We start from the raw sequence: 17,417 nt of genomic DNA on the forward strand, positions 1-17,417 counted from the left end.
TATGATCTAAGTTTATTTATACAACTTATAATTGATTATATTTTTTTTAAATCCACAACACATGTTTTTATAATCTTTACTAATAAACTGCTTTTTTTCTTAGAACCAATCTTTTGGCACAGTCCCTAGTGTTTAGACATAAAATAAAAAATTTTAAACTGTTTGTTTTACTATTTATTAATAGTAAAACAAACAGATTGTTACCTAGCTAACTGTAAAATTTATAATTATATATATTTAATAATCATAAATTAATATAAATTAAATTTTATCAATATAAACCACCTAAATATTGAGATAAGACATATATTAGAATGTTGTAAGAGATATATTAGAATATTGAAATAAGATATATTTTACCATGAAAGTACATTTACGGGATCCCGTAATCCCATCTTCAATCATGAATGAGGATGCTGGATCCGCAAAAATACTTTCATGGTAAAATTAAGTCAAGATATGCCTTATCTCAATATTTTGTATTAAGTAGTTTATATTAATAGAATTTAAAACATAATTTCATAGTATACAGGAGTAACATTAATTTTAAAAAGATAAGCTCAGTAAAATAATATAAAAATATATAAAAAAGGACATTACAATGGTAAGCAACAAGAACTAGTTGTTTTACTAGTTACAATTTCAGGAAATGAATGGCAGCCTAGCCTGAGAAATGGATTATGTTTGAAGACAAATATTCTGAAACTATTACATTCTTAGGACACAACAAAACTGAAGTAACGATATGCGAGGACTATAGTCTACTAAAATAATAGTTCCTACATCAACATTATGGATTAGGATATAGATGACCAATAATTCTTCATGCAAAAGAAAGTCACTCTAATGGTAAATTAAATACATATAAAAATATATAGAAGAAACTTACATTTGATACTTCATTACTTGGTTTCATTTCATTTAGATCCATTATATTACAGTTACTATCACTGACAGTAGTCTGATGGTTATTAATGTTATTATCACTGTTGTAATCATTGCTACTAACTGTGACATCATTAAAGAAAGTGCATCTGTCAGCATCCAATAATAAATCAAATTGACTAGAATTTTTAATTAATTTGAAAAATTCCTGGAACATAAAAAATAATTTTACAAAAATTCAAATTAAACACAATATATAACTTGAGAAACACTATGCTAAAAGAAATTAACAACTCCTAAGTTGGTTTAAAACATTAATAAACAAAAATTAATCTTAAATATATATTTTTTTTAGTTTTTTATTTGGCATAAAATTATTACTTAAAGGTATTATTCACATTAAATTTATACACTTAACATATTAACATAAAACTGATTCAATACAAAAGAAAACTGTTTTATTCTTTCAGAAAAATATGTGCAAGGCATAAAAGTTATCTTAATATATTAACGGATGTACAGTCCAGACAACAATTATGCCCCAGTACCAGAAATTCATTAATGCTATAGAAGCATTTGCTAATATGCAAAAATGTATATTATAATGATTACAATTAATGTTGGTCAACTTACTTAAATTTCTGTAAGATTCTATAAAAAAGACAGATAGAATTTTCAATAAATGTAACTGTTAATCTGGTATAAAGCAAAATTAAGTTTAAGTGCAAATATTCAACCTGTTTAGATTTTCTTCTATGATTTATTTTTCCTCAAAAATGCTGTCCTAACTCCATTTTAACATAAAATAAATTAAAAAATTAATATTACTCGGACATTATTATTTCCAATTAAAATAATTCAGTATGTTCATAAATTTTCAACTACTTCAGGGCAAAATGTCCACGTGATTTTTTTATAAATACAAAACTAATAAAAATAAGCTTAGCCTTATTCCTTGGATAAAAAATTACTCATTTGCCTAAATGTAATTTACTTGTTTATTATATTTTAATAATAAATATCTCTTCATAATTTGAATTATCAAAATGTCAATTAATGTTTATTTCTTTTCACTTTTCTTTCTGAGAAGTTGTATTTATGATAATAGGCACTTTAAAATCAAGATGATGCTATGCTTACATATAAATTCTGACAGTGAAGTTTATGAACCTGTTGCTATAAGGCTATTATAGCAGAACTTATTAGAAACCCTACATTGCTCTAATAATTTCATCACAGTCAGGCAATTTATTGGTGTGTAATTTCTGAAATGTATCTGTTTTATTTGTTGTGAGAATGCCATGATTCTGAGAATGTCAGAGCTTACGTTAGAGCAACAGGTAAACATAACATTTGGCAAATATGGAAGTGAATTCAAAGATAATAAATTTACAAGTATAACACAAAAAAGAAATATCAGTTTTAATAGGGTAGATATTTTCTTTATTAACAGGTAAACGAATAAAACATTACTCCATCACAACATTTGCCAACTATTGTGCGATAACACTTTTGTCTTTCATTCAGAAGGTTCCTGATCAGTCTTTATGTGGTGGTTTTTACATTCTACAGAAATTATTTCTTAAAAAAGAAAAAGTAGTTATAATTTGGTTTAGCATAGGGGTGTAAATTGTTGGAAAGAGAATAAACTAATAATGATCACAAAAATTACAAAATCAAATTAATATTTGACTCAACCATATAATCAAAAATATTAATTATAAATGTGCTAAAACATGGTATTTAATTTTGATTGGACATGAAAATGAGAAAACATAATCAGTCAAAAAAGTACAAAAAAATTACAATGCAAAAAAAGTCAATTCAAAAAAGAAATTAAGAAGTCAAAAAATTACTTAAGCAACTGTACACAAATATATAATTAAAAAAACCAACACTGTGAACTTGTAAAATCAGAGTTGGTCCTGACTTGTTTAAAGGAAAAGATTAAATTAAGAACAAAACCTGTTTATAATAAATTAAACACTGTATGTGACTATTGTTTATGTATATAAACAATAATCTTTCAAACAAGTTTTTCCTATGTTATTTAATGAAATTTATTAAAAAAAATAATTTAACCACAAATATATTTGATATAAACAGTAATAAACATCACTCATGGATGGTAAGCTAACAAAAGACTATTATTGAGAGGAACTGATATAAAATATTACTTAAATTTGAGAAGATTTACACAGAAGTCATTGAATGAATGTCAGGAGCATAACTAATGAATTGAATGATGTAGGTGTAAAAAAAATCTTACAATCTTTTAAAGAAGGTGCAACATTTGTTAGGCCCTTAAGAACAGGAAAGAAATCACTTTGGCAACACCATCACAGGTGATGGCATGATTTTGGATAAACAATCCTGACCAACTCTGAAATGTAAAAGCTGGCTGGTTGGTGTAGCGATTATTAGCAAGCTGATTTCTCGATCAGCTGGTCTCAGTTTTAATTCACAAAAGGATATTCACTTTCTCACTTACTATTTTTTCTCCTTATTAATATATATACAAGTTTAAAGTACACACAATTGACAACTTATCTATAAATAACAACTGTCAACAAAAAACATTGCTAACTTTTCTGATATTGAATAAATTGTTCTTTTTACATTTACAAAAATTGGTTGTAGATTAAATTTGTCTTCCTACTATTTACATATGGTGAAAGGTTTATAAATAAAACACAGTAATGAAGAAAATTTTTCTTCAACTTCTTGTGGAGCTTCAATCATGACAATGCACTCACACAACAAGATTATGGTGTTTTTTAGTCAGTAAAAACATCTCTGGAACACCCCACTAATCAAAATATCAGGTTTGGAGTAATCCTTTTAACTAAAGGGACTTAATGGACATCAAAAGTAATAAACTGTGAAAGATCTAAAACCATTTCAAAAAATTGTTTTTTTTTTAACCAACCATTTTTTCAACCAATCATTACTATAACATCAACTGAAAATATTTAATTAATTTCAGCTGAAAAACAACCACAACTCCTCATAATGATTCCTTGCTATTGAAGGAATTTAATTTAAGCAACTTGATCATTTTAGCAATCCAATCAATACTTAATTTACAATTATACATAATACAGCTATTATAGATAAAGAAAGTCAATACCTGAGTTTTTTCTTTTACATTAAATTTTGCCTGGATTAGGAACTGTGTAACATCTTTTTTAGACTTTGGTATATTTGGTAAAACACCATTTAAAACACCAGATTTTATGCACTCCCTAATATTTGCAGGAGGAGGCTGTAGTTGTGATTCTGCTAAAGTGTTTATACGACGGCGCTGATCTGCTCCTCTCACAATACGCTTCCAAAGTTTAAATGTTAATAAGCATCTCACATATGTCATCATTTCCTTATAAGTGCTGGTTGAGGACATCAATGAATGTGATGAAGGAATGTCACTCAGAACTTTCCTAATACCACAAAACATCACAGATATTAAAACAAAGTAAATTTGAAAGTTAACAGTGCACTTTTTGATAAAAGTTACAATTTACTAGGTCATTTTTTTTTAATTTAATCAAATTCAATTCAAACATTTCAGAATAAATAAAACTGTCGTAAACATGCAAAATTCTATTTTATTATGTTTCTATAACATATTTATATATAAAAAACTTCATTCAACTAAAGAAGCTACAGAAGAGTATTCATTTGAAAGAAAAACCAGAAATGCTACAATCTTTAAAAAAATTATAAATTACTGAAAAAAATTTGTACAGGAAACAAGACAGTTCTTATAAACTGATGAAGTATGTGGATAAGAAAAGACACTGTATGAGGTATATCAGAAAGTTTGCAACTGACCTGTAATATGGTACACACTAGCAAAGTAAGGATATCCTAAGCATTTAACACTCCAGTGGTTGCATGGAGGATCATTGTCCTCTGTACACCACAGTTTTATTTTAGTGCTGGTCATGGTTGGCAAGACTGGTGATCTTGAGTAGCCATATATCTTCTTCTCATATTGTCTAAAAATAATTAGTACAGCTTTTGCTTTCTAGTGGTAATGTCGTTTTTTTTTTTTGTTTTTTTAATATGAAAGTAGTGTCAGTTGGAGAACTATTGTACTCTGTGCGACTGTTTTTGTCCCAGTATTTTTGTTGTTTGAGTGAAGTTGCTGGTAATATATTTTTAGTTTATTTCATTTGTTTTGAACTATATAATACATGAGTTAAGATGTCAGAAAGAAATCGAATACAGTTAATACAGTGGTTTAATGAAACAGAGGACTATTATGAAAGAGTTGTGGGTGATGATGATCCAGATGAGAGGAAAATATTGTAGAAACTTTGCGAGTTGGCACAAGTATTAGTGAACATGATCCTGACCCTGGTATAGAAGAAAACATCCAAGAAATTGCATCAGAAAATAAACTTGATTTAGGAGAGAACATAAACTTGCCAGAAGATCCTATGACCCCAGTTTTTTATAACCCAGAGTTCTACATTGGCAGAGATGAGAAAATCCATTGGTACTTGGAACCACAAGAAGCATGGATATTTTGTGTACTCCATGACAGCACATCATCCCAGTTTTAGATCGTCCTGGACCTAAAGGTAACATAAAAAATGCTTCCACCAAAATTCAATCTTTATAGTACCTTCTGGAAGAAGAAATTATTCTCAAAGTGGTTCAATACATAAATATTTATATTGAAGAAATAAGAACAAAATATCAAAGGGCTAGAGATGCTAGAAGTACAAGCATAACTGAAGTAAAAGCTTTATCTGGGATAATTTTCAAGGCCAGAGTACTCAAATCTGGCAGGAGAAATGTTTTTGAAATGTGGGACAATAGCAGAGGAACTGATGTGGAAGTAGTATTTGTTTTAATGAGTGAACACTACTTTCGCTTTGATGTTGTTTATGTTTTAGAGTATACATGCCTAGTAAGCCCGCAAAATATGACATAAAATATTTGCTGTGGTTTCATCATCAAACTTTTATGCAACTAACCTGGAGGTTTACCTGGGAAATCAGCCAGATGGTCCTTTCAAGGTAACCAATAACCCAGAGGATTTGGTTTTGCACCTAGTTGAGCCAGTAGCTGGGTAAAATGGAAATATAGCCTGTCATAACTGGTTTTCTTCAGTACCTTTGGCTCTTGCACTTGATGAAGAAAAATCTCACATTTTTGTCAACATTAAAAAAAAACCAGAAATACCAGCCAACTTCTTGCCTAATCCTACCAGACCTGTAAAAAGCAATGAGTTTGGGACCTAGAAAAATGTATCTTGGTGTTGTATGTCCCAAAGAAGAATAAGGCTGTTCTTGGTATATCAACAATGCACAACACCAGGGCTATTTATGAAGGAAAACCCATCATAATAATAATAAGTAGTGTATAATGACACAAAGTACAGTGTTGACATAGTAAATAATATGTGCTGGCAATATGGCGAGGAATTCCATCTCTGGAATTGTTTTTTCACCTTTTGAACATTGCATCTGTTAATGCATTGAATATTTTCAGAGCTAATAACAAATATGTTATGATAAATCAGAGGGAATTTCTGAAAACTATGGCCATTGAATTAATGAAACCAGCAATCCAAGAGTGAATCAGACTTGAAATGATTTCAATAGAAATAAAGTGCCAAAGGAAACTACCCTTGCAGTTGTAGGAAGAAGACATCATACCAACACCAAAACAGCTCAAAAAGGGAGTTGCTTTATTTATGGAAGAGCTAGGAACAAAACCACAAGAAAAACTTGCTACCAATGTAAGAGATGGGTGTGTCCTGACCATCAGAAAAATGTATGTAAGGGTGTTTGGAGTTAAACAGAAAACGAAATTGGCAATTTTTAAGACAAGAAACTAATATAAATTTTAAACATTCTTTTTGTATTTTATAGTTCCACATTTTTTTTGTTAGTTATATAAACTTTACAAATGAACTTGTAAATATAGGTTTTTAATTATATATTTGAACCCACATATATTTACAATTTTATCTTCAATAATGATTTCAAAATATATTTTGTTCATATAAATGAACTTTACAATTATTGTATTCATTTGTTTAAAAAGTTTATTTAGCAATCCCCTTCCTAGAATCCTGTAAAGAAAGTTTCAACACTCATTTGTCACAAAAATTATAAAAACGAATGGCAGACAATAGTCCTCCATGCAACCAACCGAGTTTCAGAAAACTGTGCAACCACTGCAGTGTTAATAAATGTACTTAAGATCACAATAGAACTAGAGTAGTTACTAAGATGAGTTTTCACTTGACTGAAGAAATGAAAAAACTAAGGTGTAAGGAAGGAATGTAACTTGTCACTACTATTTTACATTTATTTAAATGAAGTATAATTAAATTTAAAGTCAAGGATTTCAATCTGAGTATCAGCAGGAACAGTTTAATGTCTAATTAATATTGAATTATGTAATTCATAAATAACTAAGCCAAGAGTAATTTTAATTTTTCTGCAGATGTTATGTGGCACTTGATACTGTTTATGGCTGGTTACTACAGAGGCCCCCATCCATCCATCCACTTAAGTCAAATTACATTTTAGTACATCTTAATGTTTACAAATGATTTAATTGCTATTCGGTATAAAGAAGATAATTTATAATTTACAAAACATAAGTTGAATGTAATTTTTATTTTTTATAAAATGGCTTTCATGGGGAACCTGCCAAGAAAGTTAAAATTGTTTTAGAGAATATTACATTCAAATGAGTAGTATTTATGCACCTTTATGGCATATTTTAAACACTTTGGTTCAAATATATATATGATGTGATAAAAAAAAATAAGAGAATTTTTAATTCTCCAGTGTCTTTTTGACAGAGTTCTTTTTCTCCACATGGTAGCAGCACTCTACAGCAGTGATCCAGAAAGTAATAAAAAAATACAATAAATATTTCACAACTCTCCCAACTTAATGAAACCTAATTAAAACTATTTATTGTGTTTATAGTGATGGATGTGAACACGCATGTAAGTGTAAACATAAGCACTGTACTCCTGTTAAGTTAATCTGCTTGCATAATATTCACTGTAAGAGCCTCATGTCCAAACATGCATATGGTTTATTTGAGCACATCATGCTCTCAGAGGTATAAAAGAGACGTAAGGAATTGTAGAACGCCAGTTAATTTTTGAATGTGAAGTGTGTGTCTGGTGTGTTACTTAAGTTTTTTAGAAGTTTTTTAGTTTCATTGAAAATAATAATAATTATTGAGGTTTAGTTTTTTTTAGTTTGTGGTCAAACAGTGAAACTGTATTTTTTTTTATTAGATTCTTATGCAAAATGGATAAATTTGTAAATAACTAAATGAGCCATCTACATCCAGTAAATTGATTGGTAAAAAGACAAGATTGTACAATGACATCCTGATCCCTAGGGAACGACACCTTTCAATCACCCCCTTGGTACTTAGCCCTGATGGGCTTTACCGGAGGTCATCTTATAAACCTCGGCATATGACATTTCTCAGTCACCTCAGCCCAGGATGTCACCAATGCGAATGCCACAAGCAACATTCCCATCGGTGTAACAGTTACTAAAAAATAATAAAACGCATCTCTAATCTCAAGCAAGCCTGAAAACTATAGTTGTCGAAGGAACTGAATCACTTGCCTACTCGAAAGGTAAAGTGAGCTCACATGCAACACAAACATGGAAAACACCAAAATCAATATAACACTAACAATAAATCATAACAAAACAAAGTATGGAAGAACAGGACCAAGCAGTACCTTAGATTCCTTCCACAATCTGTTCCCTAGCCAAATAGTGCAAAAATTTTGCAACCACTGACCACTCAGCCTGGTCCTTCCAGTTTTGACTGATGTCAAGCATCGCTATGATGGTATCCAGTTGACAAATTATTGCGGTGTGCTCCAGATCGTATTTGGCGCATTCATACAACACATGGAAGGCATCGTACTGCACTCCACACAGTGGGCACAGACCCGAATCCACCAGGCTGAACCCAGCCAGTCTACCCTTGAAGACCCGTGACTAGTAAGAAACTGAGTTGCGTACCTGTTGGGGGAAACCCATGAGGCAAAATGCAAGTTTCTAATGTCTGAGAAGAGATCATGTGTAATAGTCTCATCCCATCTAGGCTGCCATATATCATAACCATGTTGCTCAATTACCTGAAGCTTTTCGGAAGTCAACTCTCCCAACTTCCTAGCAACATACCACTCCTGTCTCAAGAGCTAGAATTTCAACCAGTTTCACTCTCAAAATCACAAAGACCATCTCCTGTGAAACCGTCCAGTAACTACCCATTACCATCATCAGTAACAGTTGTTGGGCCCTCAATAATATATCTGTTAAACTATGAAATTTCATCCAATCTGCCCAAATTGGTGCAGCATACAAAATAATTGCTTCGCACACACGCTTGTACATGATGCTTAGGGTCCTAAAATTGAGACCCCCAATCCGGATTGATCATGTCAGATCCCAAAAAAGGCACTAAAAGCCTTTTCTGCGATATATTGAAGGTGCCTCTTGAACTGAAATTTCTCATCAAGATACACCCCAAGAGAGTAGCTAACATGTCCAAACCCCATACAATCACAGAAAGCGTCATACTGTCTACTGATATAGTCAGTGTTTTAATAGGCGTGGAAGAAGAAAAAAATGTTGTTTTCTAACAACACAGAATCAACTGAATTAATGATATATCAGCTGATTGCTCATGATCAGATAATCCAGCTACTGAGTTAAAGTGAATTATTTTAGTATTCAATTTCATGAATCAACAGATTTGGCAAACATTTGTCAGTTTTTATGTTTTGTGAGATAAGAAAGCGACACGAATAAATCAATCAAAGAAAATATGTTGTTTTGCGAATCAATACCAATCATGGAACAGGACAATTTTTTATGAGGCTGCTAAAAACTATAACATAGATTGGCAAAATGTATTGCAATATGTAGTGATGATGAAAAGACGATAACAGGAAAGATTGGTGGATTTCTGAAAAAAAAAAAAAATAATAGATCGTCTTATACCAAGGGCGGAATGGACGCACTGTTTCCTTCACTGACATGCTCATGCCACAAAAACTACGCCAGAAAATCTCAAAAATATTCTTTGTAAAGCTGTAAAAATCTTTAATCTCATTAAAAGCTGACCATTACGGTGTTAGCTGAACTATGTGATGAAATGGGCAAAAAGAAAAACCTCTTCTTTTCTATACAGAAGTCAGATGGTTATGATGGGGGAAAGTGTTTATCCAGTTATTGGAACTGCAAGATGAATTAATATTTTTCCAAGTTAAACAAACGCCATTTTCAATGTTTTTACAGAATGAGTATATGTTGCTACTGGCTTCCTTAGCTGATGTATTTTAACATTTAAATGACTTGAATGTGCATTTATAAGGACATGATAAAATCATTTTATTAATAACAGATAAAGTATACGCTTTCAATAAGCTTGTTATCTGGATTATTTGCCTTCAAAGCAAAAATTTTAATATGTTTCCAGTCACTACCGATTATAATAAGAAATATTTTGATGAAAACACTTTTATCCACTACAGTTTGCATAGCATGAAGATGCATTTGCTTGAGCTAAAAATTCAGTTGGCAGAGTATTTCCCAGAAGATAAAAATCATTTCTCAAATGGGTACTGAATCAATTTAGTGAAAACCTTGTTGAAGCTGTTACCAGTTGAGGTTCATGACCAGCTAATCGAAATGTCTCCCAATAAAACATTACAATTACAAATCACATCTCAAGATTTAGATACATTTTGGCTTGCTTGTCAAAAGCAATATGGAAATTTAATACAGAAGCATTGAAAATATTAATCCCTTTCACAATGTCTTACCTCTGTTTAAAGAGTTTTTTGTCTATAGATGCACTAAAAACTAAATATAGGAATTGTCTTTTATCACTTGAAAACAATTTGCTTTTGGACTTCTAACATAGATCACATATGGAGAAACTTAAATGAAAAACAAATGCAATCATCTCATTAATTTATTTTCTTTATAAGTGTACTTATGACTTTTTGAAAATACATAAATGATTTTTTTTTTCATAAAATAATTTCATTATTGTTTATGTGTAAAGTTACAGGCTAATTTCACAACTCCCCTTTCATATCATCATGAACCGCAGGTTAAAAAATGCTACTCTATTGTGTATATTAATATTTTCAGCCATATTAGAAGTGCAGTTCAAACCTGCCAGCCATGTTATTGGAATGTATTTTATTACGAGTGGTGATTTACTTTGTTAAAAAATGATGAAACAAAGGATTTGCATTAAGTTATTAAAGAAAGTGTTTTGGCAAGGATGTTACGTTAAGTCTTTATGAGTGGTATAAATGGTTTCAAGAAGGCTGTGGCATTGAAGACAACAAAAATGTTGGATCACTATTGGAAAAAGTTGATGAGATGTTGGATTTCTTATAGCTCAAGTGAAAAAAGTATAACACTTTTGTACGAAACAAAAATTGCAGTAAAATTTGATCCAAAAGATTATTATTAGATTACCGATTTGTTGTTCTATGTAATGAAGATATCATCGTACCAAATAAAGATAACAAAACGAGCACTCAATAGAATACAGGCAATAAAAATTGATTTTCTTATATAAGTTATGGTTACATAGATTTAGATAAGATCTGCAATGACTACATCAGTAGTGAAGCAGTAGTGGTTTATGTTATTGACAGAATTTCTAAATAAATATAATTCTGAAAGTGTGACTATATAAGCAATTCAGATTTTAAAATAAAATCACCTACATGATAAAAGATATTGGTGGATTATTGAAAAGACAATGTTAATTAAGCATTCATTGATAATTTAATAATTACATTGGATTAGATCAGATTTTTGAAACCACCGAAGATATTTTCCACTTAACCAGAAAAAAGTACTGGAAAAAATGAATTACTCAAACACTACTTAAACCAGAAAAAATTTATACTGGAACTTGCATAACCTGGATCTAGCTGATGGGAATCAACACAGGCACAGATATTGAGATATTGTTTCGCACAATATTTTGAAGTAAATATCTGCAAGTGTTTATTTTCAATCTTCACAAGAGTGTGAAGTTCTCAATCTTCACATATTTTTATGTGTATTTATAAAATAATTTCAGATTGTTTGTACTAATCATATAACATTGTCATCTATTATCAAATAAATATATACATTTGTTGACAATATCAACTTCACTGAGAACTACAGAGTGGATGGGAAGTTCCTTTATACTAGTTATGAAATTATTAGGGTAGGTGCAGCTTGCCTACTATGGATCTAAAATGTCTGTGTGGGTTTCATCATGTTCATGTGCCTCTATGTCTGGTTGTTCATCTGCAACAGCATATCAGGTGTGATCATTTCAAATGCTGACCGAACAGTGTTAAAGCTGCTCTTGTTAACATATCTGCCATTTTCAAATCTCTTCTGTTACAAAACTCCGAAGTGCATTGACAGGTGTGGTGAGGTCAGGGCTTCTCGCTGGCCAAGGCAATAGAGCTGGTAATTCTTCTGACCCATGTCTGATCCAGTATTTTAGAATGATTTCATTGAAGTAATTCAAAGCAAAAAGTGCCGGAGAACCAACTTGCTAAAATGTAATGATGTCAGCAATCCTTTTTGCCATTAATTCTGGAAGGAACACTCGTCGATCATTCTCGGATAACAGTGTTAACTGTGCCATAAAAAAATAATAAGGACCAAGGAGTAGTTCGGCTGTCAAGCCAGCCTAAATCATAACACGAGGTGGATGGTGTTGGATTTCCTCAAAAAAGGATTGTTTTTTGCCAATAAAAAACATTTCTCTTACAAGAGCTTCAATAAATTGTACACTTGTCTGAGAACATGACGTTCTTTTGATTATTTGCTCTCAAAAACTGTTAAGTAATAATCTACAAGCAAAAAATGTTGATCACGGTCTTTGTCCCTCAACTCAACAATTGTGGCCGAACGAAAACATTTTAACTTTCAGGTCCTTCCGTATATGGTCTCACATTACGTCTTGGAATGCCTAATTCAGTAGAAAGTTTGCAGGTTGATTTCATTGGTGATCAATGAATCAATGCCTCCATCGATGAGCACACATTTCAGCTCAAGTGCTCAGCATCCCAATGCATGGCGCATCAAGAACACTTCCAGTTACAAAAGCCTTCTTCTCCCACGTCAGGAATGTTTGCCACGATGGTGACAATTTTCCAGAACACAAAAAGAAAACATTCTTAATATTTTCCGATGTTTTACCAGTGTGTGGATGTTTATGGTACCACACACAAGCTAACAAATGCTTTATGACAGTGAATGCACTCATTATCTGCCATCATTCCACACTCAAACTATAATTACGGTCACCCCTTTCTCTTTCTCTTGTTTAGCCTCCGGGAATTACCATTCAGGTATTATTTCACAGGATGAATGAGGATGATATGTACGAGTGTAAATGAAGGGTAGTCTTCTAGTTCGACCATTCCTGAGATGTGTGGTTAATTGAAACCCAACCATTAAAGAACACCGGTATCCACGATCTAGTATTCAAATCTGAATTAAAGTAACTGCCTTTACTAGGGCTTGAAGACTGGAACTCTCGACTTCCAAATCAGCTGATTTTGGGAAGACATGTTTACTACTACACTAACCCAGTGGGGGTTTGGTCTATTTAAGGTCACCCCACCACGAATGAACATATTTATCCTCCCCAATTTTTCCAGCAGCAGTAAACGATATCAGTAGCGAGAATTGGCAGCAGTAGAGCTTGATTAAGTTGGATTTATTACAATGTAAAGGGACCTCCCCCCTACTCTGTATAATTACTCAGGAATGTAATATACATTTTATACCTTTTTAATAAAACAAAAAAAAAAACATTTTACTTACCTTAATATAGGAATACAAATTTCTCTGAAACTTTTTATCATTAATTTTGCATTTAAAACTGAATCCAGTATGTGATCAATAGATTTATCTAAAACAGTAAAAAAAGAAAATGTAAGGTAATACAATAATTATTTAATCAAAATTCCTTCCTACTGGTTAATTAAAGTAAATTATCTAACACGCACCAAAAAAAAAATAATTTTAAACAGAATTTAATTTCTTTTACTGAACAAAGAATGTATTATATATGTACATTAAAAACAAATCAATTTTAAATATATCTAAACACTTTAAATCAGAAATTAAAATAATGAATTGTAATGATAAATTAAAAGGAGTAAGTACCTTGGATAAGCACTTAACTGGTTTGGGATTCCTTAACTATATAAAAATGAGGGGTTTTCCAAATAATTGAAGTAAGATTAGGAATTCACAAGATGAAAAGTACTTAAAACTAGAATGAAAATTTTTTCTGTATCCAAATTCATCCATGGTTGTTTTCCTCCAAACAACCATTACAAATATGAAAGTGTTTTTTTATTTAGAGCTTACTTTTATGCTCTAACAGTTCTCTTTTTAACAAATTATCTCTTAAAAAATAATTTCAATGGAAAATCTGTGTTTACTTTAAGAGCAGTTAAAAATTAATAATAATATAACAGTAGTTTCAATTCCTTATATGACTAATATATGAATACATTCCTTAACTGATCTACTTAAAAAAAACATAATCAACAATAATTCATAAAATTTGGTAAAAACCACATGGGCATGGTTAATAATTGCTTTTGTTAATTTTTAAAACATTATCTTTAAAGAAACAAAAACTGATAAAAATATTAATTTTCTTTTCATTATATTAATACTATTAAGAATCCTTGTTATTAATATAAACCTAAAAATTTATTTTTGTTTGCTTACCAAGGAATAAATATAGAGTGGTCAACAATTTACTTGAGATCTTCTTAACACTTTCTTTACCTCTTCTAAAACATTATAAAATAAACTATATTAATTGAAAATATAAAATAATATTACTTAATTAAAGTCTTTAATGCAAGTCTTAACTTACAATTGTTTAAATTTTCTTCTTTTTTATTTGCATTTAAATTTAGTGATGCATTTTGATTTTATTTACAATCAGTCATCATCATTCATATTATCCCAACAGAATGCATATGCTTTCAGTTTCCTCTGCGCAAATTACAAAACAAAGAACATGCAAGTCAGCACATAGCTTATGACACACCACCTGCCTGGTCTTGATATTGCAATCACTTGCCTATCATTGAGTGCAAATATTTACACCCACCCTGGTTGCATCATACTGACAAATGTAGTGTCAGCTGTCACCTTCATAGGTATGAAATTCTCCTGATACCCACACATTAGGACATTGCCATGAGCCATGGAAAAAAATATTTAGCGTTGTTTAAAAATTAGAATTTCCAGTAGCTATTCTTAGCTCGGCATGCCTGTCTCAAGGGCAGTTTAGTCAACCCTTCCTGCTTCCAGTGAGATTTTAAAAAGCAAAAAAGTAATTTTTTTAAGGAAAGGGGCACCTAGAATTTTTTTCCAGGAGTCAACATAGACTTCAAACATAGCTAATCTTACTTGTGCAGTAACTTGGTTCCAGCCAACTCACTCAGAGTCAGAAATGTACCAATGGGCAAGACAGTTGACCCTGGTTAGCATCTTCAGCTATTTAGATGGAAGCCTAGGTCTGGCTTGCAGAAGTAAAATATAAAACATTTGTAAATAGTGCCCTGCTCTTGATCAAAAAATATCACCATTATTCCTTTGAGTCTGAAAAATCTCAATTGACTGACACAATGAATGATTAGATGCTATCTCCATGTATCTGTAAGCTAACATTCCTATAATAATAGCTAATAGTCCCATAATAACAGCAAACAGTTTACTATTCAAAGGAACACTGTGTATGATGCTCTTCAATGTTGATAAAAACTACAATATTTATTTGCAATGGATGTTGCCCAAAACTAAAAATGTTTGTAGAATAGCTTGTGATTATGGCTGTATGATCTTGAATGACTGACTGTGATTGATGACCTCCTTAGGATTACACTAAAAAGGTGCAACTTAATGGCTAACACTCATGAAATCAGTCCAGTATTGTAATCACTATTAACAAACATTAGGATAAAGAAAGCCTATTTCTTCTTTATAGGTAAATGAAAGGAACAATTCATAAAATTAAAGGATAATGGAAATATTAAAAACAAATAATCATTCTTTTTAAAGAAAATGCATAAACAAAAAAAAAGTAGTACAATTACAGAGATTTAATTAATTATACAAGCAAATTAACAGAATAATGAAATAAAATGTGTGCAAGAATAATCATCATCAATGCAAGTGAAACCGAGAGAGAAAATAAAAAGATTTTACAAATTAAAGGTACAATAAAATATTTTACAGAGAAAATAAATTGTATAAATTACTAATATAAGAAAAATAAGCTGGTAATACCTTGATGCTTTTATTTCCATATCCATATAAAATGACAATAAAATTGACATTTTATTTAAATAGAATGAATTTTCCACAGGCTGAAAAATAAAAGAGAATAATCTGCAAGTATAGTTCAACAACAATCTAAGTAGTAAAATAGATTGAATTTATACTAATAATATGAAAATAAGCTGACTCTATACTAGCAAAAATGTAATTAAGAATCCAATGATTAAGTTTTTCTTTAAGATCTGAGAGTAGATGCTACTTTCTGTAAAACTGAGTAGTCAATTTTTGAACATAGTTGTGTCTCTAGAGGCAACATTGGGAATTCAATAACAAAACATTTTCAATCAATAATGGTTGTTTTAGAGATATTTATATAATGATGAAATGTTATACTGCAACCTATAGAGATGCCTTTGCCTGTTATATTAGTTGCTTATAATCTGGTATAGACATGAGTTGTCTATTCTTATCTACCAGGGTAATTACAAAAGTATATACATATGATGCATATAGCTGGATGGAGTTGAGTTATACATATTTAAATTATTGGTCCTGAGGTGATATGAGTCTTGAAAGGATTGATTTTATGAAAATTATATATATTATATGAAATTGTTTAATTCATTTGAAGTGATCCAAGGGTGGTTGCTTGACCAATTAAAAAAAAACTGAAACTTACCCACTTGTTTCCTACATGTCTCAGGACCTTAAAACTACTTTTTTTTTAATTTTCTATTTAAGCAGTTTACCTGTGGTACCTATTTTTGTGATTGTAAGGGTTTACAGAAAAAAATCATAACTATAGAACTATTAGTTCTGGAAGGATGAAACAAAAAGCAGTTTATTAATATTTTCTCAAGGTAAAAGACTGGTCCAGTGGTTTATTTACCTACCTCTCTCCTTTCTTTGAAAAAATGACCAATAAAGTTGAACATTAAAAACTGTGAAATTTCACTTTAGAGGCAGGGACGGCATACACAGTTTGAATTATTTTTTTATATGTAGGTAGTTTTACCATAAATAATATTAATGGTGGTGGTATACTTACCCCTAACTTTTTATGAATTTTTGAAAAATAGTTTTTTTTTTAAATTCAAATTTTGACTTCTGATAGGCTGGTGATAAAAATTTCAAATTTGCACAACTTAGTGTTTTTGTACAGGTTTATGGCAA

At 30.8% G+C, this 17,417-nt stretch overlaps 1 protein-coding gene across 4 annotated transcripts in view; it reads right to left on the reverse strand.

Moving 5' to 3' along the window:
- LOC142329412 (uncharacterized) overlaps positions 1 to 17,417 on the reverse strand; it is a 76,752-nt gene that overhangs the window by 30,894 nt on the left and 28,441 nt on the right. For all 4 annotated transcript variants that reach the window (XM_075374001.1, XM_075373999.1, XM_075374000.1 and 1 more), the window contains 5 exons: positions 16,254 to 16,333; positions 14,682 to 14,746; positions 13,761 to 13,848; positions 4,016 to 4,322; positions 890 to 1,093 (listed from right to left, as the gene is read on the reverse strand). In XM_075374001.1, the coding sequence (XP_075230116.1) occupies positions 890 to 1,093; positions 4,016 to 4,322; positions 13,761 to 13,848; positions 14,682 to 14,746; positions 16,254 to 16,333 (744 nt within the window). The remainder of the gene's footprint in view (positions 1 to 889; positions 1,094 to 4,015; positions 4,323 to 13,760; positions 13,849 to 14,681; positions 14,747 to 16,253; positions 16,334 to 17,417) is intronic.

Source organism: Lycorma delicatula, chromosome 8, assembly GCF_047948215.1.
Source record: "Lycorma delicatula isolate Av1 chromosome 8, ASM4794821v1, whole genome shotgun sequence".
NCBI lineage: Eukaryota > Metazoa > Arthropoda > Insecta > Hemiptera > Fulgoridae > Lycorma > Lycorma delicatula.